Below are 27,268 nucleotides of genomic sequence, written 5' to 3' on the forward strand. Positions count from 1 at the left end.
TATTATAAAACATAGTTTTTAAAGATTGTTTCCCAATATTCACATATTCAAGGAAGAAGACAACTTTCTGAATAAATATCAGTTTCCTAAACAATGCCATTTAAGCAGGTGAGCTTTAAGTAAATGAGAAGCAGTGATAATGTACTTGGTGAGTAAATCTCAATATACAACACATTTCCTTTAGTTAACAGTAAATTACTATCACGGATAATTTAAGACTGTAAGTGGCTTATGCCAGCATGGTTGGGATCTCAAAGCAGGATTTTCCTGTTACCGCAGGAGATGAATAATAGTATTAGATGAAGAACGGTGGAATTGTCTTTGATAGTTCAAGATAAGGGAGACATCTTTAAAACAAAAAAATCAAATGCCATCTTACCTTAAGCTTGCGCCGGGCATTGAATTCTTGGAGCTTCTTTTGAGCAGTATCCATGTGTACAAAATTGGCTGCTTTACCTGTGACCCATGGGTGCTGGAGAGCTTGGAAGGTAGTGAGTCGTTTCTTAGGATCCAAAACAATTAATTTCCTGACCTGAAGTGATAAAGAGCCATAAGGAGATTTTTATGGAAATTTGGGCTTGCCCCTCAGCTTGTGAACTTCTAGGTCTGATTCTGTTTCCCTAGCTTCACCACTGAATATACATTAAAAAAAAATTTTTTTTTAAGCTATCAGAGGCCACCTTGGGTAAGAATGGCTTCAGGCAGCAGTAGCTGAGGGAGTGAAAAGACAGTGGTGTATGCCACCTGAGAGCCCAAACTGTGAGAAGACTTTCCAACAGAAGTCAAAGAAACAGGTCCTGGCTGGCCTGTGGAGTGAAAGCTCTTTCCAGGAGAACCGGCATCTGAATAATACTAGGCTGCACTTCACATTCCTTAGAATTCAGAACTTCTAATACGTCTCAGTGAAGATGGAATCATTCGCTCATCATCATTCATTCTGTGGGGATTAAGTGACAAAAATGGGATAGTATCATAGCCTTTATGATTATGCCACAATGCATACATTGACGGTTCTCTCTAATCCTTTGGGGATACTTGAATAAGCAGAATGCAGGGGTAAAACCTATTTAGAATCAAAGTAAGGTGTCAGTGGCTTGGGGACATGATTTGTTTTAAGAACTGAATTCTGCCATGGCAGCCCATTCTGGGAGGTTTACCCCTACTCCTGAGAAAGAGCAGACAATAAATTGCCAAGAGAAAGAAAACAAAAAACAAAAAACAAAAACAAAAAAAAACAAAAAAAAAAATTGCCAAGAAGATCAACAACCCAAATAAGGCTAAGAAGGGAGGATCTGGAATGAGTCAGAGGCTATTTGAAGTCAGAAGGCATGTTTAAGCCCTACTTCCTGTGACCCTAGACAAAGACCTACTGTGAATTGAGTGCTGATGATCACTCTCCTGGGCCCTTTTGTTACATGACCTAATTTCCTTTGTCAATCCATTCATCCTATATAATAAAAAAGCTGGGCTCATGGCTGGTGAGCACAGTGGCAGTGGCGGGAGCCTCTCCTGCCTCGGCAGCAGCCTACGGGGAGCGGACCTAAGCCTTCAGTCGGACATCCCCCGAGGGCTCCAAGACTGAGAGAGGGTGTAGGACAGGCTGAGGGACCACCCCCCTCGAGTCCACGAATTTTTGTGCCCTGGGCCTCTAGTGTGTGTGTGTGTGTGTGTGTGTGTGTGTGTGTGTGTGTGTATATACATATATATATATATATGCACACATATATATATATATATATATATATACATATGAAAATCTGATAGTCATGGATATCATCTGTTGAATTCATATATATATATCAATACATACATATATATACATATATATATATACATATATACATATATATATAATTTTAAAAACGCATATAATCCTTTGCATAACTTATCAATTCATAAAGGAGGGATGGAAGGAAGCTCAGAAAGATTTAGTGATTTGTCTAAGGTCAACTTGTAATTGGTGGAAAGTGTATTCAAACTCAGGTCTGTGCTACCTCAGAGTTCATCTTGTGGTCACTACACAGTAGTGCCTCAGGCAGTCAACTTCTCTGACCTTTGGTCTACTCAGGTGTAAAATGAGGAACTTTGAATGATTTAAGGCCTGAGGTCTTTTCTAACTCTAATAATCTAAGAAGAACTGAACACAGGCTATCAAAATCATGCAGCATGTCAAACGAAGTATAAATATCCACTTCTCCTTTTGCTTTTTTGTAAAACATGCAAAGAAATGTGTGTTTGGGATAAAGACACTGAATTTGTAGTGGGCAAAGAAGTGATACTACTTAGGCTTAAAATCTGGGAAGAGGTGGAGGGAGGTAGAGATGATTAAGAAAATGAATGCACAGCAATAAATGAAAATCTGATAGTAGTCATAGTTATCATCTGTTGAACAGGTGAACACAATACTTTTTATGTAAATGATACCTAATCTTTAACAATATCCTTGACAATTAGATATTTTCCTCCCATTTTCCAATTATTGTTTCCCTCTTCCTCATGATTACCATTCTCCTCCTCATGAAAATACAAAGAATTTATTGAAAGACAATAGGTACTGGAAATTTACATATACCAGCATTAATGTTTACATTTGAAGATATTGAAGCACTAAATTGTTAAGAAACTTGCAGAAGGTCAGAGAGATCCAGGTTTTGAACCCAAACCTTACAAATATCCTAGAGCCCCCTTACAATCTGACTCCCACTTCATTGGCACTGTTGCCTCTGTTGAAGACAGAACAGATGTGGGTTCTGCTAGTAAGTACAGATTCAGGATTCCTTTGGTTCTGAAGCTTTATAAATTTATTGACTAACAGAATTTAGTTAATTCAAGAAATATCACTGCTAACTAACGTTCTTATGCATTTAATGTTGGAAGGGATAAAAAATATGAAAGGAGGGCTAAGTAAAGGAATTATTATTGAGTTGGTGTTTGTTACTTACCATGTATTATATCCTTTAAGTCTCCCAACAATCTAGTGATAGTAGATTGTGTCATTCTAGTGACAGTATCTAGTGTCATTCCAGATAAGAAAACGAAGTCATAGACAGGTTATATAACAAGCCCAAGGCTATACCTTTAGGTTGTGAGGAAGGGGGCACTTGAATCCAGCTGTGTTCAACTTTTAAAAACCAATGGTCTCTGTCCCAATTCATTGTTTCATTCAGTAAACATTTATAGTCTGTATTACATGTCCATATGGCACTAAGATCTGGGCACATATGTTTCATCCTCTTCCAAAGTTTAAGGAAGGCTTTTGCACAAGCAAATGTAAATGGTGACTATCATGAAAGAGGAAGTCGAAGGGCAAAAGAATAATTTAGCAAAGGGAGGAGGAGGGACTGCCAAAGAGGGGCAGACGAAGCCTCCCCGAGGATGTCAAATGACAGCTAAGTCTTGAAGATAAGAGTTACCCCTGCAAGAGGGGTGTGTGTGTGTGTGTATGTGTGTGTGTGTGTGCGTGCGTGTGTCTGTGTGAGATGGTGGGGAGGCAGAGGGGGGAGGAATGCAGGAAAGAACATTACAAGGCAGAAGAGAGAACAATGGCCCGAATCCAGAGCTACATGGACCAGGGACTGGAAGTCCGGTGCACTGGAGTGCAGAGACCAAAGGAGAGCGATGGGAAATCAGCGGCACGAGAGAGGGTGACAGGCTCCAGACCAGGCGATGTGAGTAGATCTTGTTATAGAGCTTGGATTGATCCTAAGAGACTTGACATGATGTGATTTATTTGTAAGACCATACCTGTGGGTCCTGTGTAGATGAGAAGAGGCAGGAAGATCAGACAGGAGGTTGTGACAGTGGTCCAGTGGGAGAGATAGGAGCGTAGGTTGGACAGTGGTGGTGGCAGTGGAGAGAAGTGGATGGATTCAAGAGATGTTTAGGAGTGTGGGGCCTGACTTGAGGGCAAAGTTGGGATGACACATCCACACGTCACACATACTCCCTCGCTGCCTAGGCACTCTGGAAAAGTCATGGCCTATAGGGGATCTGCCTCATGAAAGAACGTGGATGGTAAAGAGAAAATGGAGGGGGGGAAAGCTTTGGATGAGGGGTCTGGAAACCTGATTCTTTAGTTCCTGACAATGACTTTTTGCTAGGAAGCTATGTGACCTTGGACAGTCATTTCATTTCTCTGGGCTTTAGCACATTCATCTTAAAAATGAGGGAAGCACCTGGCCCGTGTGGCTCAGTGGTCGAGCATCGATCTATGGACCAGGAGGTACGGTTCGATTCCCATTCAGGGCATATGCCCAAGTTGTGGGGCTTGATCCCCAGTGTGGGGCATGCAGGAGGCAGCCAATCAATGATTCTCTCTCATCATTGATGTTTTTATCTCTCCCTCCCTCTTACTTCCTCTCTGAAATCAATAAAAAATGTATTTTTTTTTAAATGAGAGGAAGTCATCTTAGATCCCTTGGAGATCTAATCTCTGTGATTCAAAAGTCAGCTTTTAGTAATTTCTGCATAATTTTTTTCTAGAGGATTGGTGGTAAATGTTTAATAACATGCTAGTATCCTCTTTATTTTAGAACTGGTGGGCCATCTCCCCATTCACTTCCTGAATGCAAACAAACTTCAATGTAAGCCTAAGTGACAAGCACAGTAAATCAAGCCAACAACAGCAAAAAGCAAACAGAATGCACTGTGAGTACAGTGTAACTTACTTACAATGCCAGTGATGCATCGTGGGACTTGTGTTAGTATCAGGATATTTTAATAAGTTTAAACATTTCAAGAAAAAAATGTTTTATTTGAAATACAACCAAATCTAGGTAATAGCCAGCCATGTTAAAACAGAATTCTTCTGTGTAAATTATGTTTAGACTCACCCAGCACATCTGTCTTCATAAGCAAGGCTCTACACTGACTAAGTGGGAAATGATAATTAATACTGTAGTAATTTATAATCTGTGATAACTCAGCTAATGATGAGTCAAGCATATCTATTTTTCATTATGTATAAAGAAAATTTATTAGCTTGTATTGTTTTTATTAAAAATATAATTATAAAGAAATAAGATATTAAGAGGGGCAAATGACACTGTCCATTAATAAGCTAAAAATGAATGTGAGGGATTTTATTTTGTTTTGTTTTGATCACACTTACCAAGTCCTTGGCATTTAGAGATACTTCATCCCACCAGGGGGAGATAAAGTAATATTCACAATTCAGAATTCTCCTGAACATGAATTGATCGCCTCTTTCATCATAGAATGGCTCAAATCCACAAAGTCTAGAGGGACAAACGATAGAGAATAAAATGTCTTTTAAAACTTAAGTATCTTTCACCAATATTTTTGCAAAAATTCAAGACTGTTCTTTCTCACAGCTTCCTGTTATGAATGCAAGTCTACTCAGCACAGGTATGAAATTGCCTTGTCTCTTTTGAGTTTGTAAACACACAATGATGTTGTCAGGAAATAGGAATAGATACAAAACCAATTTAGGATTTCTAAGAACAGTTATACTAATATTAGTAATTATGACACAAAGCACCAATGACAATAGCTAACATTATTATAGGCATCATGCTTATGATTCTCCATAAATTTTTTTCACCAGGATTCGAGAATATAGAGATTGATTAGAGTTCCGGTTTACTAAAAAGTGGGAGAATTAGGATTTAGAGAATAAAGAGATTTAAAGGTGGGAAGAAAAGACTTTTCCGTCATTTTTACTCAGCCCTATTCACTGAATTCCTACATATAAGTAAACATTATATTTCCATTGCATTCCAGTTTGGATTTCAGAGTGAACAAAGACAGGAGCTAAAACTACTGTTGGAGAATGGCCTTTTGAAACTTCATACAGTGACCAGATAAATAAGCAGCCTAGAGTCTCCTCCACCTTGTATGGGACCCTCGCTGTCGTACCTCTTACAGACATTTCACTAGGTCCCCGCTCATTTCCCACAGCAGGGTCAGAAAAAGAAATGACAGAGGAAGTGGGAGAAAAGAAATGGAGCACCACCTGTGGCATCCCACAGAGAGAGGAAAAGTGAGCTCCAGGTCCAGGACCACGGAGCCTCCACTGGTTCTAGTCAGTGGTTCTCAACCTTCCTAATGCCGCGACCCTTTAGTACAGTTCCTCATGTTGTGGTGACCCTCAATCATAAAATTACTTTCGTTGCTACTTCATAACTGTAATTTTGCTACTGTTATGAATCATCATGTAAATATCTGTGTTTTCCGATGGTCTTAGGCGACCCACAGGTTGAGAACCGCTAGCAGGGCCGCCTAAGACCATCGGAAAACACAGAGATTTACATTACGATTCATAACAGTAGCAAAATTACAGTTATGACGTAGCAACGAATATAATTTTATGGTTGGGGGTCACCACAACATGAGGAACTGTACTAAAGGGTCGCGGCATTAGGAAGGTTGAGAACCACTGTTCTAGATGGTGAAGGTTCTGAAATCACTAGGAACCAAAAGGAAACTATAAAAAAAGAAAAGTCCCTGCCAGGGTATGTGTTGCATTTGACAGGGAATGGGGCAAGGAAGGGGGGAAGCATGAATAAGTTAAAAAGCATTTCCCCAAAGTCTTCCTGGCCAGACTGGTGCAGAGCACGAAATGGTTTGCATCCCAACACAGTGGGTTTCTAAGAAGAAATAATTCCGCACGACCTTTTGCTCTGGGAACATCCCTTTGGGAGAGTCTTTGTCTTTTTCAAATATTCAGGAGCAGCCAGGCAAAGGCAAGGTCAGGGGTGCTGTGGCCCAGGCCATGCACCCACCCTCTCCCACTGCGGTGCCCACACAGAGGATCCGACTCCAGCCTAAGGCGAGAAGGGAGCGCACGTCCACACCTTGACAAGGAGGCAGCCCAGCCTCCCCCGACCCTCCTGTGCCCTCACAACCCTAGAAAAAGAGCCTGTTGGTTAGTCATGGAGAAATGAGCCAACTTTCCAGGTTTAGTTTAGCTTGTGTTTCCCTTCCTGGAAATCTAGAGAGAAAAATGACAGCTCAGAAGGTACAGTACTCAAATGCCTTTCTTTCATTTCAGTCATGTCAGCAAATGTGTGCATTGGTGACAGAGGTAAAAAGTGGATGTCATGTCAGCCTGAAGTGCCAAAAGTGAAAGAAATGTGACACACATCAGAGTGCACACCTACATACACGCGCGCGCACACATGAGTCAGAAACCCTTCAGAAATGGGAAAATTAGACTGCCGACAAGGACCATTGAGGAGGGTGTTACGATGACACTGGCCTGATGTGTGAATGTATAGTACATGCCACTGCTCCAAGCCATTGGGCAGAACTACAGTGTTGAAAGATGAAGGAGAGTTTGAATCTCTGACATTAATCTGATTCTGACTCGGACCTCGGCATTGTAGTAGCTGTTTTTGTCTGTGGGGACAAGAGTTTAGTTGTAAAAGATAGAAGGACCAGAATTCCTGTAAGAAACAACAACATGGCCTTCATTTCCAGTCTACTGTCATCCTTAGAAATAGCAAGGTCATAACACAAAATGGCCCGGTGGAACTTTCAATGGTAACAAAGGAGATGCACAGGTCCAAGGGCACAGTTCCCTGGAGAAAATGTGCCGGTGAAACCCCCGCCCCCCCAGGTGGACTTCACCAATGAGTAATGAGCTACAGAATACATGAAAAGTCCCAGGCCCCCTGGCAATGGCAAGGAGACACAGACGGGTGGTGTTGCTCTTACATCAGTCAGGGGCCAAGCAGACGTACAGTCCTTGGTTCGTCCTAGCTCGATGCCTGTGTGGGTGGCCAGAGCTGTTTCATGCCTGGGGCACATAAAAAATAAAGGCCCCCGGGCTGACAGGAGTTAGACCAGAATTAAGGGATATTCATTGTAAGCAGCAATCTTGTTTTCATTCTGGGGGTTCCTGCTGCTACTTTCAACCAACACCTATTAAACAAGTAACTAGGGGAAAGGACATTTAAGATTATTTTCAGGGCTATATGATGTGTCTCAAATGATCACAGATTTTTATCTTCATTTCCCCTTGTCAGTGACCATACCATGGAGTTATTTCACTTTTTCAGGGTGACTGTAACTTATTTTCCTACTTTCATCTCTCTGAGTTCTTACATATCCTTAATGCTTTAACCCCTCCCATAACATTTCAACATGAAATTGTAACTGGGTGGGCACAGTTACATTTTTGGGGCAAATATGAATCATTATTTGTGTAGTTCAGTGTTTCACTTCATGTCACTAAGTATGATATGTCACCTCCATCATTCAGGAGACAATATTCTTTCCCAGTATAAAAGTGATCTCAAATATAAGCTGAAGGAATTTAGGAATTCTATCATGTGGTCTGAGGAATTCATGTTAATGAATTAAGAACTTAAGTGTGGCAAATAGAAATTACCTAACATTTTTCACTTTCATAAGAAAAAACATGGTCTGTACCTCTCCAAATCTTCCGAAGCTTCAATGCATTCAGGAAATATCTTTGGACATCACATAATAGCCTCTGGCTACTTAGGGGTTGCTTGTTGACCCTTTTGTCTTAGCTACTGACCAATGTCTATGCTCAGAGTTTACTAACTTGGTTGGGGGTCTGACCCCAGTCACCCAATGCCTAGCCATATTACCTGCAATTTCTAAGATCACTATCAAATTAAAAACAAAACAAAAAGCCCTCTTTCTTCCATTAACTAAATTGTGTCCCCTTTCCAATTCATGTATTAAAGCTCTAACCAACGTGATGGGATTTGGAGATGAGGCTTTTGGTAGGAAATCAGGGTTAGAGGAGATCATGAGGGTGGGATAAGTACCATGATGGGATAAGTACCATGTTAAGAAGAGACTCCAGCCGAAACCGGTTTGGCTCAGTGGATAGAGCGTCGGCCTGCGGACTAAAGGGTCCCAGGTTCGATTCCGGTCAAGGGCATGTACCTTGGTTGCGGGCACATCCCCAGTAGGGGGTGTGCAGGAGGCAGCTGATCGATGTTTCTCTCTCATCGATGTTTCTAACTCTCTATCTCTCTCCCTTCCTCTCTGTAAAAAATCAATAAAAAATATATGAAAAAAAAAAAAAAAAAAGGAAGAGACACCAAAGAGCTAGCTTCCTCTCTCTGCTATGTGAGGACACAGTGAGAAGGTGTTTGTCTATAAGTCAGGAAGAAAACTCTCACCAGAACTCGACGTACTGGCACCTTAACCTTCCAGCCTCCAGAAATGTGAGAATAAATTTCTGTGCCACCCAGTCTGTGGTATTTTGTTATGGCAGGCTGACCTGACAATATACTTTCTTTTACACTCTCTAAAACTCCTTTAGAGAATTGAATATTATAGGTTCCAACAATTAACCTTGCAGTATCCTTTAAATGGCAACCAAATCTGCTTGCTTTGAATTAAATTCTGGAACTCATTGATATCTTGCTTTGTTGCTGTTGTAGGCATATTCTTCACTCTTCTATCATTCTTTCTTATTTCCCCTGTATTCATCTGTAATTCCATCATCTCTTTGGCAAGTTTCCCCAAACGCCTTGTTTATTAATAGAAGGAGCTCAAGAATAGAATTGGGGATACCAGAGAGTGAGAGATTTAGCCCATTTTTTTTTCTACCTAATGTTTCTCTGAATTTACGGTATTAAACTCGAGGTCCCTGAGAACCTAACAGAGAAAGGAAATAAAATTGATAGCTAAAATGCATTTAAGACATTTGTGATGGGAAATGTCTCAGTTTGGGGTTGCTTAAGAGATTAAATATCTATTTGCCCTTTAAAAAGGACTAATTCTCTTGACAAGATGCAAATAGGTAAAATAACAGCATTTAAAATAAATGAACATGAGTTTCACATACATTATTATCACCAAATAATGAATTGTTCCCCAAATCTGCTCTGCATTGCATAGCAGAATGAGACACAGAAAGCCCTGGACAGGAGTACTGGCCCTGAGAAAATTACAAAATAAAAAGCAATGCTCAATTTCAGAAAAGTATATCACTAAGTATGTTCAGTATGTTGTAGAAAATCACAAAAAGTCAGAAAGTAATCTTGCTTTTTATGAGGACCGTGAGTACCTAGCAAATATTACAGTAAAGGCAGACAGTTTGCATGAAGATTGCTTTTCTTCACTTACAGGATGTAGGTGATTATCCCTACAGACCACATGTCCACCTCAGGTCCGTAGGCGCAGCCTCTAAGAATTTCAGGTGCTGCAGGAAGAGCAAAAATTGTGTTAAATTGGTGTTTAAATTCAACACTTACATTTTAATCACAAGCAACGGGGAAGAAATGAATTCATCAGCATAAACTTCAGAGAGTTTTATAACCAATCTTCTCTGCCCAAACCAAAGTAGAAGGCTACAGATTCTTACGTCTATGTTCGTGGGAGAGATTATCGTCTCTCTGCCTTTGGAGCGCATAAAGAGAAAGCTGTTAGTTTTAACATTCCACATCATGCAGAGCTCTGTCTCTGCTACAAAAGATCCTTTACTTCAAAGGGAGCTTTGTACACAGAAAGGAAAGGAGAAAAAGTTTTGGCATAGTAAGGGAAACAGGCACCGTTATGCTACCTTGAGAGCTCCATCTGTTTGGAGCACGGGTGTTCGTGAGTGTTTGTGTTTGACAGTGTACAGGCCAGAGGCCGGGTAAACAGTGGGAAGGACTGAGAAGTCGCTAGTGCTGAAAGGTTGGAACAGGAGCTGGGCGGGCCCTGGCATATGCCCCCGGATGGTGTTGAGAACTACAGAGAGCAGCTGTCCCAGGGAGTCTGGGACTATGAACTGAGAAAGGAGGTCTTCTCTGAGTAGAATGGGGCTGCTCCTATTAGCCCTGCCCACATTGTGAAAGAGGAAGGCGTTCTCAACCACAACACAGCCTTTAGTACAGAATTGTGAAGAGCTCTTTTATGTTTTTATTACTTTGGAGCCGTGAAAATGGAGAGTTAACTGAATCCAAGCCCCGTGGATTGCAGGTGGTGTTGGTTTGCCTTACTAACAAAGGAAGAAAAGATGCCAGAAGTCTACCATCTATGCAGAAATAAGGCTCAGAACTACAGCCCAGAGTAGCCTTTTTTAACTTTAAACAAAAGTGCTGTAGGTGTCAGTGGGGTCCCCAATGAAGGAGCTGACTGATGAATGCCGAGAGCTCCTTGAGGGAGGCCGTGGGGCTGGGGGCACCACACGCCTCCTTCCCTCCGGGGACAGGAGAGCAAGCGAACGGGACCCCCTGTCCCTGTAGACTGGAAATGCCATACTGCCAAAGTGAGCTGTCCGCCTGGGACTCTGGGTTTAACTTACAGGAAGAAACAGTGGCTATTCCACTGACATTCCCATGCTACCCCCTCCTCCCCATCCTTTCCCAATCAGGAGCTTCTCATTCCTGTAGAACTTGTGTTCCATGAGACATAGAAGAGGAAGAGCTTGTATGGTGAAATGGTGTGCATTACAACACTCTTAGCAGCAAGTCAGCAAGATGCACCCTTTAAGGAATCATATCTGGGCCAAGTAGTTCTCATGCATAGGCAAATGATTCCTAGAAAACTTCCCTTTTAAGATTCAATTAACATAATTAAGGAAAACGCATGCTCCATGCCAACACCATTCACTCTGCCAGGTTAGCTTTCATTTCCCAGAGCTATCTGTACCCCACAGACGGTTCCTTTGGACCCCAACAGCCCCAACACCGAATTCCCACTCACAAATGCTTTGCTCATCATAATGCATAGGAAACTCCAGTTAGGCTGCCACTCTCATGAGGGACCCTACGTCTGTCTTTGCCTCTGAGAGCTGTTCAGTCTGGGAACTGAAATGCATGCACAGGTCTTCACAGCCGTGAATGGCTACCAAGCCCCACACTGCAGTTTAAACAGAAATAGGGTGGGCAGAGTCCTTTATAGTTTCTGGGTCTTGGTTTCAACCTCTAAAATCTGAGTGAATTGGACTGGCTATTTCCAAGTTTACTTTGAGTTTTAGCCTGCAAGCCACAGCAATGTTGGTAAAGGGAAAGTCACTGACAGTTCAAGCAAGAGGAGAGGACATGGAACCTGCTACACTCCCTCCCTCCTGCCAGAGCGCCTTCTCTGTGTGCTGCTCCATGGGCACCTTTCTTGTTGGCTCCAGTGAAATCAACCCTCCCCTCCTGTGCTGTTTAGAGGTCAGCACCCTGTCGCAAAGGTCAGACGCTTTTGCTGGCCATTCTTCATAGCTCCCAGGCCAACAGCCTCCAATAAAGTGAATACCATGGAATAAAATTCTCTTCGAATCCACTTTATAGGGCATCTAGCATTCTTAACTGCCATGGCAATATCTCCCTTCATAGCACTGGGCACAACCTCACGTTCCAGAGACAATTCATCTCCTTGTAAGGCATTATGTTGCAATGCACGTGACTTGTGGTATGACAAGCTAAACTTTCTATCATGAGGCTCAGAGACAAAAGGAATATAGAATGTGTTTGTCCTCCATAACACATTTCTCTTAAGATTTTTTAAAAAGGAATTTATAGTATTTATTAATCATAATATAAAATTTGGGTAAAAAAAAACTCTAAACACCCAGACACAATTAGATACCATTCATACTATCCTTTAAATGTTTACAATTACTAGTTAATGTGACCTTGACTTCAGAGCCAGCAGAACATATTCTTGTAATCTATCCGAAACCTTTCCAAGAGCCAAAAGCTTTTCTAGAATGAAGTTCAGGCTCTGGCACGCCAGGGCTTCAAGTCTCCCAGGGATCAAATGTCCTTGCAGGGGATTCTGCAAACCTGTGATTTTCTTAGAGTGAGAAATAGTTGACGGCTTCCAACTTAGTTCAAGAACAGGCATCAGGCAGCCCACCTTTAACATTATAAGCATATCTGGATGTCCTTCATATATTTTCTCAACTCATTGCCGAAACAAACAAACGAACAAAGTGGAGGAGGGAGAAAATAATATCAGGTGTAATGGTTTTTAGAGTTTAAAATAATTTAGAGTCACCTTTTCTGAAATAGTCAGTAATCATTTATTGATTTCCCTGGCTATCTTTTAAGTCTCCTTTTCTGCCTGACACAAGTTCCCAGCCACTTCCTAAAATTACTTTATCAGTCATGCTATTGTCCATTGAACACTAAATACTACAGAGGTCTTAGGAGAACACATACTCCAATCTCCAATGAAGAATAATTTTGGTAGATGGTTTTGGAATTGTCAAGATATCAGACATACCTTTTAAAAAAGCAATTTTAGCTGAATATAAAAATTGTATTAAAAATTCCAACTCTAATTATAATACTTATTCACCAGTATACCACTTAGACCTCACAGTGCTCTTTTTTTTTTTTAATAAGACCATGGTACCATTAAAATATCTAGAGACTGAGAATCTAGAGATAGGAATGATTGTCAATTTATTAAACTCACTGTACCAAGTTCTGGAAATGGTCTTAAATAAAAGCATCAGGTAAGAGTCTGACACACAGGGACCATTCGTGTAAGGTTTTCCCTCTTTTCCTAAAGCCCGAGGAGAAAAATTAAGGTTGATTTTGGTCCTTGATTGTACCTTCATTTTGTCAATGCCCTAGGGGGCCTTTATGATCCCTTCCTACCTAAAAAACCAACAAAGTGGAGGGAGAAAATCATCTCAGGTGTAATACAGAGTGGCATTCTTTATCAGAGGACTTTTTCAAACTACTGTTAACTGTTTTGAGAAAGACAAATCCAAGGGAGACTAAGGTGAATGAAATCAACGGGTTCATTCATTCACTCATTAAAGAAGTATGAGTGATTCGTTAAGCACCTGCTGCATGGCAGGCATACTGTTAGGTGGTACTGGGGGAAGAAGAGTGAGGCATTAGAGGACAAGCCTGCCATCATGGAGCTTATAGTTTGGAGTGGGGAGGAGAGGTTGGTCAAGAAAACCATGTGAAGAAGCGCAAAGTGGTGATTGGAAGTGCTTGTAGGGAGAGTGTCTCTGATAGAGGGTTCACTTGGTCAGAATGAGAAAGCAGTTTAACCTGAGATGTAAAGGATCCAGAGCAGTTAACTAGGCAAAGTGGGAGAGGACAGTGGCTGGGGAAAGAGAGAGAAGAGGGTGCGGGGGGGGGGGGGGGGATAGGGGGAGAAAGCACATATGAAGAGACCTGCGGCAGGAAGGAGCAAGGGGCACCCAAGAAACTGGGGGAAGTCAGTGTGGCTGGAGCACTTAGCAGGCAGGTCAAGGCCAGGCTACAGATTCCAGTAGGTCAGGGGTGCTGTTTGTTTTTGAATTCTCTCCTATGCTTTCATTTTAGCAATTCAAAACGTGTGTGTGTGTGTGTGTGTGTGTGTGTGTGTGTGTGTGTGTGTCTTTTTTTCATCTTAACGCCTGAATCTATCTTTACTCCTATACTACAGCACAGGGCATTTTCACTGTAGAGGCTTTTCTTAAATTCAGAGTTTCTTGGGGCCACAAAAGTCTATGCTTTAGGCTCTAACTCATCCTTTCCATTTTTCTGGACTCTCTTGGTCTTTTTTTTCCTTTTTTTTTTTCCTTAGGGTCAGGGTTAGGGTTAGGGTTACGGTTAGGGTTAGGGTTCAGGCTCAGGCTAGGGTTAGGGTTAGGGTTCAGGCTTAGTTTAGGGTTCTCTCTTGGTCTTTTAATATCCTACATAATAAAAGAGTAATATGCAAATTGACCACACCTTTGCTATGCCCAAGCCATGCCCACCAGCCAATCAGGGCAAGTATGCAAATCAACCAAACCAAGATGGCAGTTAATTTGCATATCAAGAGAGTGTGGAAAGAAGCCAAGATCTGCAGAAGGGAGCGAAGCTATGGAGAAGCAAGCAAGCGGGGCAGGGAAGAAGGAAGGGAAGCAGGCGGGACGGGGAGAGGGAAGGGAAGCAGGCGGGGCGGGGGAGAGCGCAGCAGGAAGCCCTATTGCAATAATCTTCCTGCAACGGGCCACTAGTTATAAATATCAGTAAATCCACCTCTCACTTAATATTTTTCATTTAAGTTGTTAAAAAGTTGTCTTTGCCATGTGAACTGTGTGATATCTTTTTTAAGATAATAGCACAGAGGCCACACCTCTTTTTAAAAATTTATCTTTATTGTTGAAAGTATTACAGATGTCCCTCTTTTTCCCCTATTGGACCCCCCTCCACTACTGATGGATGAAGAAAGTTAGCCTGTTTCTTTTTCTTACCTTTCCATTTTTGTGGGATGAGGTGGGGTATAAAAAAATTAACCAAATTAAAAATAAACCAAACTCATCCTAATATGAAAACTATTTAAGAATCTCTTTTGTAGATGAGATGCAAATATAAAGTCATGGACTTAGAATTCAAACTCTGACTAGTGTTTAGTATGGCAAGTATTGCTTTTTTTTTTCTCTAAAGGTGCTATAAATCTTACTGATAACTATCACTGATTCTTTTGTAACTTTTTATTTCATGCATATCTTTTCTGCAGCAACATTCTAAAATGGAACATTTTGCAGAGTATTCAGGGCCCAAATAACATATTTTAAGTAAGTCTTCTACCCACTTGCCATCAATCAACTCTTCCTTCTGACCTCTATCCCACACATCATTCCCACCCTCACATATGATAACAGAGCTGAGCCTCACAGCCCTGTGCATTCGTGGGAACAGCTGGTTCTGTTCCTAGAGTAGTCACAGTTACAAAGAAGTGGGTGCAGAACATGACATAGTATGGAGATACAGGAGTTAAGGAATACCAGGACCTTAAAAGATGATCTCTAAACCAAAGGAAACAGGAGACGTGAGGCTATGATGTTGGTGAGAACCTCTTTAGACTCCATTTTATCAGCCATCTCAGGCCAAATTATATTTGGTTAACTTTGATTTAACTAGGTGGTTGCCATACTCCTCAAGTTGACTACACAGTTACACACAGCTGTAGTGGTAATAATTAAAAACCATATATCTGCTGGGTAAGTCCAAAAGTAGTGGTATTCTTCCTCCCTTCCCTTGTTGGTAGCCCTGAATCCTGAGAGATAAGTCAATCAGCTTTTGTGACCATTTCCCAACCCAGGGAGGCAGCCTCTTCTACTGCTGACAGCTTTAGATGTTAAAGGAGTGTTTTATACGTATATTGAGCCCCAAATCTGTGCCTTACAGCATTCATTCACAATTCCTAATTCTGTCCTGTGGAGCTTCCTCTACTATTAGATATCTATAAATGATAAATGTGGTTCTTTCTCCTCTTTCTGGCCTCCTAATGGTATTGCCCAGGGATCAATCTGGATCATTTCCTTTTCTGCCTGGAGAGTCTCATGACTTTAAATAGCACATATTAGCTGATAATGCCCACATCTGTATCAACCACCATGTCCTTACTCCTGAACTTCAAACATATACACCCTTCTGCCCACATGTCATCTCCCTTGGATGTCTAACAGGCATCTCAAAATCAACAAGGCCTAACCTGGTGCTCCAAAAGTCTCCCTCATCTCAGTAAATATTAACTGTATCCTTCCAGTTGGAGCTCTCGGATCCCCTTCTCCTACCTACTGTTTCCCGCCTTGTCACTGCACTCCAACCAACCAGCCTCCTTCCTGGACCTTAAAGATACCCAGGTGTGTTCCTGCCTCAGGATTGGTGTCTCTGTCCCCTCTACCTGGGATGTTCTTCCCTAGACAGCACATGGTTTGCTCTCTCCCTCACCTCATTCAAGTCTTTGCTCGTATGTCCCCTCTGAGTGAAGCCTTCCCTGATCACCCTGTTTAAATCGCAGCCCAGGCCCCTAGCACTTCCTATTCTCTTTCCTAATTCCATATCCTTCCATGGAAATTGTCACCTCTTTTCATCTAACGTACACAGTCACTTTGTTTGTTGTCTTCTTCCACTAAAATGTATCATCCTTAAAGAGAAGAGTGTTTTGTTTTTCACTTCTATACCTCTAGCACCTGTACACTGCCTGGTGTGTAATAGGAGTTCACTAAAGATTTATTAAACAAAAAAGGAGCAAACATCTACAAAATTGAAGCTACACAGAATATACATTGCTTAGCTCAGTTCCAGACCAATGCAGAGACCTCAAGAGATTCATTTCCTGTAGATGTAAAACTCGCAAGACAGCTTAAAATAAGCCCACATTCAACCTGCAGAGTCCTGTCCTCTGCAAGGTCAAGAACAAAAGAGCTATGGCCTTCCCTCACCACTTTTTCCTTTACCTGGCACTTGCTCATTTGGATCAGGCACCGTGAGCATGCCTCTGGGACAGTCATATGATGCCTGGGGACACAGTCTATCTCAGGGACAAAGAAGGGCTGTGGTCGGGAACAGAAGCTGGATCTGGGCACCCTCCACCCACCTGCTTAACATTCTCTTTCTTCCTCTCACCTTCCCTGCTCCCTTCCTATTGTCGCCAAGCCCCACGGGAACCCTCGTGTACACACACCATCTGTCAAGCAGAATGTTACAGAAAGTGCAGTTGACATTTTACTGTGTATTTAATTCTTCTAGTTTTAAAAAAGTTCATAGTAAGAAGAAAGTCATCACTGGGGGTATTTAATTAATTCTCAGGTGAGGTCATTTCTTACATGTTTCGATTACCTCTAAAGTATTCTTACTATTTCACTTTAGCTATTTAGTCGTCTCGAAAAGAACAAAACCACTTCTTTTATGAAGGTATTTTGAAAGCTTGTATTTTATGTTTACTTCTTTTCATTTAGATTTTTCTACATTTTTTCTTAGTAGTTTGTGTTCTTGTGGCAGAAATCTCTTCTGACTGTAGGTTGTTGAAAAATTGTTTTTAATTTTGGTATAGTGAACATAATAGCTTATTTCTAATGAGACCCTGGGAAATGCCAAGAGATAATAAATTCTTAACAGCTCTGGACCCTGGAAATAGAATTTGAATAAATAGACAAATAGAAATATGAAATATAAAATACACAGTTTAATTGAATATATAAGTGAATTAGATAACTGGTATTAGGAATATTTTTATCTCACCCATCATCATATTAGTTTCTTTCCTACTCTACCAGCTCACAGAGTAGGCCCTTGAACAGCATGAGCATAAACTGCACAAGTTTACTTACACAGAGATCTTTTTCAATCGATACATACAGTGCTGTAAAGGTGTTGCCTTTTCCTTGTGGTTTTCTTAAAACATTTATTTTCTCTAGATTACTTTACTGTAAGAATACAGTACATAATAAATACATAACATACTGGTATATGCTAATCGAATGTTCATGTGATCGGTAAGGTTTCACATCAACAGTAGATTATTAATAGTTAAGTGTTGGGGGAGTCTAAAGACATACATGGATTTTTGACTGCAAGGGGTTGGCACCCCTACCCTTGAGTTATTCAAAGATCAACTATCCTTCTTTTCTGTGATTGCTATGGGTAGGTTTTAGCTATTTAACTCTTAAATAGCTAAACAGTTAAGACATTTTGGTAGTAATATTGCATAGTGACATTGTAGCACATTTATCAGGAGTCATGGACCAATGGATTTTTTTTTGAAACCTATTTTTTTTCCCCAAGAACAAGATATTGAGAATTTATTTAATATTGAACTCTTCATGGGTTATTTCAGAGAACTAGTCATCGATTTCATTTAGCTGGGTCACAAATTTTAATTTTCTGGCCTGGAGTTTTGTTTCAACTGGGCATATTTCCCAGGAAATAATATTTGCATAAGCACGCAGCATCTGTGATTTTATTTTGAGATTTACTTATAAGAGAACCCTCTGGGGTAAAGGGTTTGTGAATGGCTTTTCCTTTTTGTATTTCTTGACAAATGACAAATGGTATAACATAAACACCCACTTTCCAGTATACATAGAAATAATTGACCTAGGATGCAATCACTCTTACTGCATAAGCAAGGAAACAAGCCCTCCATCAGTTATATGGCCCTCAGACCATATAATTTGAGTTAAATGTAAAGCCCCCATGTGAAGTCATGTATGTATCTAGGAGCACACTAGTCTTGTACTTGGGTCTCATTTCTAACTCATTCTATAAATGGACAGTTTCCTTTCCACCTAAGTATCTCAGAAGGACACACACCAAACTGATGTCAGTGCTTATATGTGGTGAGGGGAGAAGGGGCTAGAAGTGAGGGTGGACTTCACAGGGAACTTTAGCCTGGTCTATAAACGGTGTAATTGTTTGTAAGACAGATAAACAGAAACTATCATTACTAATTTTTAAAAATTCAGAACTCTGCATCTTTCCCCGGCTCTAGGCCTTTGCCCTGATGTTACTGTGACTTCTGTTTTCCCCTAACTCAGCTTTTCCAGTTTTTCTGTGTTACTCTGCACAGGTGTATTTTTTAAAAACCTGCCCACCGCCCCCACCCCCCAACTACTCCTACTTTGAAGTAATATTTTATTACATGCTGAAGTAATATTTTAGTGAACTTCCTTAGGTCAAGAGAATGTATAAATAACTCTGTTTATTTATACATAATTTAGACCGTGCTCTTGTAATTAAATATATAGAACTTATTTGTTTTTGACTTCCAAGCCTGCCTCAGCCTATAAAAGTAAATCCATGCATATGTTTAGTACATGAGTCCACAAAAGCATTTTAATTTTCATTTCAATTCTCTCTCTCCCCCCAACCGAGTTTTCTTGTTTCTTTCTCCTCTTCTCATAATATAGCAAATGACTGCTTCCTGGTGAGCCTCTACCACTCAATTCCCTCTTTCCCAATTATACAGCCCTAGGGTGATCTGGATGTCTACAGAGGAAAAAATAGTAAGTGGAAAATAAGCCTTCATCATAAGGTGACATTACCTGTAAGACAGGCTTGTTTATGGCAGGGACAAGCATCTGATATAGTAGTTTTACAATCATTTTTATCTAAAGAATAAATGATTGGACTTAGGAATAGGTCAGACACATTATCTGCTGAGAAGCTGTTTATGAAGTGACAATAAACCATGTGTAGATTTCTGACATGAGAAGGCCAAGAATGAGCATTTACAATAGCTTTCTAATTTGTCTTCTTCTGACCTCTTTTCTCCTCCAATCCATCTGTCATAATGTCATTGTCAGGATATTTATAAAATACTGATTTGACTTTAAAATATGATGGTTCTGATTAAGAACCTTTGATAGATTACTACTATCTACCAAAGCAAGTCTGAATTGTTTAGATTGATGTACAAATTCTTTGAAAATATGGTCCATCTGACCTTTCCAAGTCCATCTGCATCCTCTGTATCAAGGAGTCTATGTTCCAGTCATGCAAAGTGATGAAGTAACAAACAATCCCTGAACTTGCCCAATGCTATCACTCCTCTGTGACTTTTCCTGTGCCTGCTGGCAAAGAATGCTTTGTGGCCACCTCTTCAGTTGTTAAACTCCTATACACCCGTCAGTGTCCAGCTCAAATGCTCCTCTCTGTACCCTTGAGCTTTTGGCTCAGATAAATATAAAATGGATCATAATAGACTTTGATTTATTATGTACAGGTCTTTCTTTTATAGCGCATGGAATCCTTGGAGGGCAAGACCATACTGTACTTGCTCTTGTAATCTCAGTGCCTAAAATGGAGTCCATTAGACAGCTAATGTTCATTTTATCAATGAATGAATCATTCATTCACAGAATGACCATTCTGGTATGCTGCAAAAAAGAATTGCTCTTAATCCTATTATTAAAGCCCTTGGAAGGTTGCTGTTCTCTTCAGTCACAGAAGGGACTCTGAGAGATCACTAATGTAATTGCATACTGGTTTTCCCAAGCTTTAGGCTGTTGGCAGATGAATTTAGCCATTGGGGGGACGGGGGGGGGGGGAGGGGGGGAGGTTGAGTTTCTTGCTGGCATGGGTTAACAGCTATTATTCTGTCTCTGGATTGTGGAGTATGTGTGGGGTGCCTTCAGGCAATCCTGGGAGATTGTGCAAGAGGATGTGAGGGCTGTTGCACTGTCCATCTCCAGAGATTGAAGCCCTTCTGTTAATGAGGCTAGGCCAGTGCCATCAATGAGAACTAGGGACTACCCCATTCTCTCTGTTGTCCTATATACCATCTGAATTAATGACACACCCTTCCTCGCACACCCTCCCAAAAAAAGCAAATAAGGAAAGTGACCCTACAAGATGTTAAACGTTAAACCCTACAAGAGCTCATGGCTTTAATTCCCAAAACAAACAAAGCTGTTTCCCTGTGTTCTTCACCAGTGATGGTCTTTCTGCTACTGAGTGGGTCCAAGAGTAGCTACTGCCCAAAAGGCAGATGCAGAGACCCCAGTCCTCCCACGTGGGCCCCCTCCATTCCTGCTGTTCTAACAGGGGTGCCCTAAAACTGATATTATAGAGCCCTTATAAAGAAGAAGAGGTGGTCTGAGTATCATTGACATATGCCTTCCTTGTGGAGACTCGCATCAAATTGTAAGCATTTTAAATAGAGATATTAGGAGTTTAAAAAATCAGAACATTAAATAAAATACATTTCAAATAACAGTGAAACTATAAAATGTCAGTACTAAAGAGCGTACCACAATACCCTGGGGTTCCACACACCGTCTTCATGAGCACTTGATGGTCCACAATTTTGGAGAGTCCAAAATCAGCTAACAACACAAGAAAAAAAAAAAAGTAAGTTTTTTTTCTCAGCTTTTATAAGATGACAGAATACCTTAGTTATTCAAAATATTAGTTTGTTTTTGTATTTGATGAGTGGATATAGATGGAGACCAGTCACCAGGGAGAGAAAAATTTAAAAGAGTAGCAATAATATTTTAAGTCTTGCTTTAAATTGGAGGAAAATATGATTCCTACATACATTTTATATTTTTTTCTATAATTCCCAGCTTTCAAGCATATAAGCTATTTCTTCTTGAAGTAATAGTTGCAAGAGACATATTTTGTTAAATATTAATTCTAAGATTTATGAAACAAACTCTGAAGGACAATATAGAATTAGTGATATAATTCAGAGCTTTTAATCCACTGGAACGAATTAAAATAAAAAAATGAGACTTCATAAATGTTGAAAAAATGAACAGAAACATCAAAAGGTTTATTCTACTTCAAAATAATGTCATTCCCTAGTGTATTTGATGGATAAAAATTTACTCTTGGATGAGAAAGATGCCTTTTTTTTTTTTTGCAAAAATCCTTTTTATTTATTCCACAGAATATTACCTAGATGAAACGTTATCAAAGGCTGCTATCATTATGGTCTACTTGCTGGGCTACATCTGCCTCACTCAGGAAACGCCAGGAACACTTTGAGGCCATTCTTCAAGAGAGGCAGGTGCAGAATTGATGCCATTTTAGACTTCAGAGATAAACCCACTTTTCCACGGAGGTGCCAGATCCTTATCAGAGGAAGCAGCAGGAAGTCCTTCAGAGAGAAAGGCGCTCCTGCCTGAATTAGAATCTATCCATCCATTTAAAGAAATTTCTTTAAGGATAAAATCTTTGAGAGTGATGTCAAAGGAAATGGGAGCCTGCCTCCCGTCCGCTGCCTTTCAGGAGTGATTATGAGAACACGCTGCTGCCCCGCAGGACTTCAGCATCTTCTCTTTAGGGTCTTGCATTCAGAAAGCACGTTCTGTGGTCTGAGCTCTCCCATGATATGTATGACTTAATCTTCAAGGGTGTTAACACTCACAAATGCAGTGAACTCATCAGATTAGCATTATAAAGGATAGCACCAAGAGAGAAACGTCCTTCAGAGGATTTAATTTAAAAAAGGTTAAACCCTACACAGGCAGGACAAAACAGATTCTGCTAAGGAGAATTCCTCTAAAATGAATTCTACTTTTTTTTGCAAATGAAGATTTACTTTGGAAGGCACAAGGAAAGTAATATTTAATATGCTTTTTTCTAAAATGTTGATTGAAAAATCTCTTTGGGTAGGTCCCAAAGTTCATCTTTATAGTTCCTCAAAATGCTTATTGGGGAAAAAAACAAGGTTTCCAGAGTCAGATTAGATGTCAGCGTACACATTAGCATTTTAAAGGTCTGGGATAAGTCCTGAAGAAATAAAAATCTTGTCCAAGTTGGCACTTTCTTATTCTAACTCAGGACCTCCACGAACCACTTCCCCCTCCCCCAAAGGGACTGATTGGAGGAAACAGCATTCCGTGAGGTGGGCTTTGGAAAGCAGAGCTCAGCTTGTCTCTGTTCGTATAAACAGAGCCTAAATTCACTGATCGGTGCCCAACATTTTGTGTCCGAGTTCTTCATTATCTAAAATTAAGCTCCATCTAATTTGTGGAATGAAAGTTAATAACCAAGAAAGAAGTGTTATGTTATTTGTGATTTTTTTCCTATATAAACATATTTACAAAATACAAGGTCACCTCCTGAAGTTCCTGTTATTTCCAAGAGTTGTGATTCCTTTGTGTGTCCAGCAATGCAACACTGACTTTAGGCACTAATTCAGATTACTATTCCAGGAAAGCGCACAGACTTCCAACACTATGCCTTATTCCTCTACAGACAACAAATATCCGAGAAAATTGAGTGGAGGTGAAATTGAATGGAGCCATATTTTAAAATTGCACAGAATAAATTTCTTCTGTTCTGGGAAAGGGATCAGAAGAGATCAGGATAAGTCCTCACCAATTTTGAGGGGTGCATCTGGGGCTGGAGTTGCATAGAGAAGATTCTCTGGCTTGAGATCACGATGAACAATCCCATTTTCATGGAGGTACTAGTAGGGAATATAATGAAGTAACATTCATGTAATTATATTTATGGTTCCAACATTTTTATTTACTATTTTCAGAACTGTAATAATCTTTACTAAATTATGTGATTCAACAACATGCACATGTAATTTCAAAATAAACACCATAAAGAAAAACTATACATCGTTCTAGAAGAGCTTATATATAGTTACCTAAAAGTGAAATGCAATTTAAATAATATAGAACCAAATAAATAAATACACACATAAATAAATAAAATAGAACCAATTGCTAGGAATAAAATATTTACCCCTCAGAGAATATTAGTTGCAGTTCTCTTCATGCCTATTAGCTCAAATTGGCTAATTATTATTATAATAAAGTCAAGGTGTGTCTTGAAATTTGTCTGGCTTATTATCTAGAAAGCATAATTGTATGTGCCATCTTATAAATTCCGAACCAGGGCAAAGGCTTCAAATGATTGTTTGAACAGACATTTGGGTGTAAGTGATTATTATAGAGAACACATGCAATCTAGGACCCTGTGCAGGTCTCTCTCCTCACTGCCTCAGGTATCCGCCCCCGCCCCACTCCCATCCCTACTACTGCTCTTGCCTTCAGCAGGCCACATGGCCAGCTCCTCTCCAGACCATGCTCCATACTGTCACAGGGTCATTTTTTAAAATACATATATATTTTTTATTGTTTTCAGAGAGGAAGAGAGAAACATCAATAATGAGAATCATTGATCGGCTGCCTCCTGCATACCCCCACTGGGGATTGAGCCCGCAACCCGGGCATGTGCCCTTGGCCGGAATCGAACCCGGGACCCTTCGGTCCACAGGCCCACACTCTATCCACTGAGCCAAACCAGCGAGGGCTCACAGGATCATTTTTGTAAAGTGCACATCTAGTCAGGTCACTCCCTGCTTTCCCTTGCTTTTGGCATTGAGTGGCCGCAGTTTGCTTTTGTATCCCCAGCAGGGGTCAAAAACTCTCCAGGGGCATGCAGGCACATAAAAGAATGAAGGGAGTTGGAAGAGTGTGAAATAAGAGGGAGACACTGGGAAGTCCTAGGGACTCAGCTGTCCCTGGAGGGAGCACGACCCTGAGGAGGCCAAGGTGACTCAGGGTCAGCCAGATGCTGTCAGCTGGGAATGCAGGCCCCAGGTTGCTAGGTCTTCTGACTTTTCAAGGTAAGATGAAAATTCATAATTTTTAACGTAAAGTATTTCAAATTTTAAGTGTTGGCAATGAATTTTAAACCCTGTACAGGCCAGGCAAAACACTCTGCAGTCTTTGATTATTGCTTTGGAGTTTAAAACAATCCTTGGCACTTAATAGAAAATTGTTAAGTACATGAATATGGCATCTTTCCTGACTGCTTCTTAAATTAGATCCTTATTGAGCGGGGCTGTGAGGCTTCTCTTTTGCTGTAAACTCGCCTTGAGTGTTTGTGTGCTCCTTCCCTTCAGCTACTTTTTATAGCCCCCAAAAGTACATGTGTAAAAATAATGTGTGGTGGAATTTGATTGATTTTGATTTTTTATTATGTAAAATCCTACATAATAAAGAGGTAATATGCAAATTAACCCTCACAACCTCACAAGATGGCTGCCTACAACCAGGCCAGCAGGGGGGTTAGTGAGGGAAGACCAAACAACTGGACAGCAGGCTGTGTGGGGTGACCAGGCTGGCAGAGGGGGGCAGTTGGGGGCAACCAGGCTGGCAGGGGGGCAGTAAGAGGTGATTAGGCTGGTGGGGCGGGCAGTTAGGGGCAACCAGGCGGGGGGGGGCAGTTGGGGGCAACCAGGCTGGCAGGGGGGGCAGTTGGGGGTGACCAGGCTGGCGGGGAGGGGGGCTGTTAGGGGCAACCAGGCTGGCACACAGATGCAGTGAGGGGCAACCAGGCCGGGGGGGGGGGGGGGGGGAGTTAGGGCGACCAGGCAGGCTGGCAAGTGAGTGATTAGGAGCCAGCAGTCCAGGATTGTGAGAGGGATGTCTGATTGCCGGTTCAGGCCCAATGCCTGGGATCGGGCCTAAACCAGCAGTTGGACATCCCCTGCGGGGTCCCGGATTGGAGAGGGTGCAGGCTGGGCTGAGGGGACCCCCCCCCCCCCCGTGCACGAATTTCATGCACCAGGCCTCTAGTTTAACTATAAAATTATATATTACTTGGGTGATACATTTTTAAAAATCTTTATTATAGATGTCTCCCCCTTTCCCACCCCCCATTGCTCCCTCCACCAGAATCCCACCCCCTTCATGCCTTCAGCACCCTACTGTCTGTGTCCATGGGTAATGCATGTAAGTTCTTTGCATGTAATCTCTCCCCACCCCCTCAACCCCTTCCCTGTGAGATTTGTCAGTCTGTTCCATGTTTCTATGCCTCTGGTTCTATATTACTCATCAGTTTATTTTGTTCATCAGATTGTTTGTTTGTTTATTTTGATTATTACATTCAATTGTTGATAGATATGTATTCATTGTTCATAAGACCCTTTAACATTTCATGTAATACTGGTTTTGTGGTGATGAACTCCTTTAGCTTTTTCTTGTCTGGGTGATACATTTAAAAATATATATATATATATTTATTGACTTCAGAGAGGAAGGGAAAGGGAGAGAGAGATAGAAACATCAATGATAAGAGAGAATCACCTGCATGCCCCCTACTGGGGATCAAGCCCGCAACCCGGGCATGTGCTCTTGACAGAAATCAAACCCGGGACCCTTCATTCCGCAGGCCCATGCTCTATCCACTGAGTCAAACTGGCTAGGGCTGGGTGATACATTTTTAAAAATAAATTTTATATAACTGGCAGGCCTTTCATGTTTGTTTATCCTGAATACCATCCATCTGCTACAAATGATGTGCTCCGAATATGAATAAATACATTTAGTTGGTAACTATGTCTGGTCTGAAATTAACTAAACAAACTATGTAATTACATTGCTAGCAGTTTAAGAATGTTCTAGTTCAAACCTGTTCCTTGAGCCCCAGCACAATTTTTCCACCTGCCTCTGTTTCATTTCCAGCTGGCTGTTTCCCAGGTACCTTCGGTTCTACATGTCCAAAATGGAACTCTTGACCTTCCCCCAGCCGGTTCTTCCAGCTGCTCCCACTGCAGAATGTGGTCTCTCGGTCAACTCAAGTATTCAAGCCAGAAACGGATTCTCTTCCCCACCCCGCTGCCTCCATCCAATTCTCAACAGAGTGCTGTCGATTCTAATTCCAAAATGTCTCCTGAACCGCCCACCTCTCTGCATGTCATTGACGTGATCTTGGCTGGACCATCACAGCAGTGTTGAACTACTCCTTTGCTTTCCAGGGTGCCCCCTTCGATCAACTCTCCACTCAGCAGCACAGGGAGCTGGGCCATTACTCCTCCTTGGGAAACTATCCAGAGGTTTCCCAATACTTTATCCGGGCTTTCCAGGCCTTGGTCATCTGGCTCCTGCCTCGCCCTCCAGTCTCATATTCTGCCGCTTCCCCCTCTATTGCTCTCTGTTCTGCCCATACTGACTTCCTTTCAGTTCCTCCAAAGCCCTCATCTCTTTCCTACCTCAGCATCCTTGACCAGCTGCCCTATCTTATCAGGATGCTTTTTTTACCCCCTTCACCTGGCTAGCCCTCCTCATCCTCAGGCCACAACTATAATGTCAATTTCTCAGGGAGGCTGTAATGTCCTTCCAAACTAACATACGTGCCCACTCTTCTGTGCTCTC

At 41.2% G+C, this 27,268-nt stretch overlaps 1 protein-coding gene across 1 annotated transcript in view; it reads right to left on the reverse strand.

Annotated features, from left to right (window-relative positions):
• CAMK4 (calcium/calmodulin dependent protein kinase IV) overlaps window positions 1-27,268 on the reverse strand; it is a 140,598-nt gene that overhangs the window by 2,799 nt on the left and 110,531 nt on the right. Inside the window, exons 6-10 of the mRNA XM_079795354.1 lie at window positions 23,472-23,562; window positions 21,395-21,469; window positions 10,075-10,150; window positions 5,111-5,237; window positions 380-532 (exon numbers count right to left, since the gene is read on the reverse strand). Coding sequence (XP_079651480.1) covers window positions 380-532; window positions 5,111-5,237; window positions 10,075-10,150; window positions 21,395-21,469; window positions 23,472-23,562 — 522 coding nt within the window. The remainder of the gene's footprint in view (window positions 1-379; window positions 533-5,110; window positions 5,238-10,074; window positions 10,151-21,394; window positions 21,470-23,471; window positions 23,563-27,268) is intronic.

Source organism: Cnephaeus nilssonii (assembly GCF_951640355.1).
Source record: "Cnephaeus nilssonii genome assembly, chromosome: 2".
In the NCBI taxonomy this organism is placed as follows: domain Eukaryota; kingdom Metazoa; phylum Chordata; class Mammalia; order Chiroptera; family Vespertilionidae; genus Cnephaeus; species Cnephaeus nilssonii.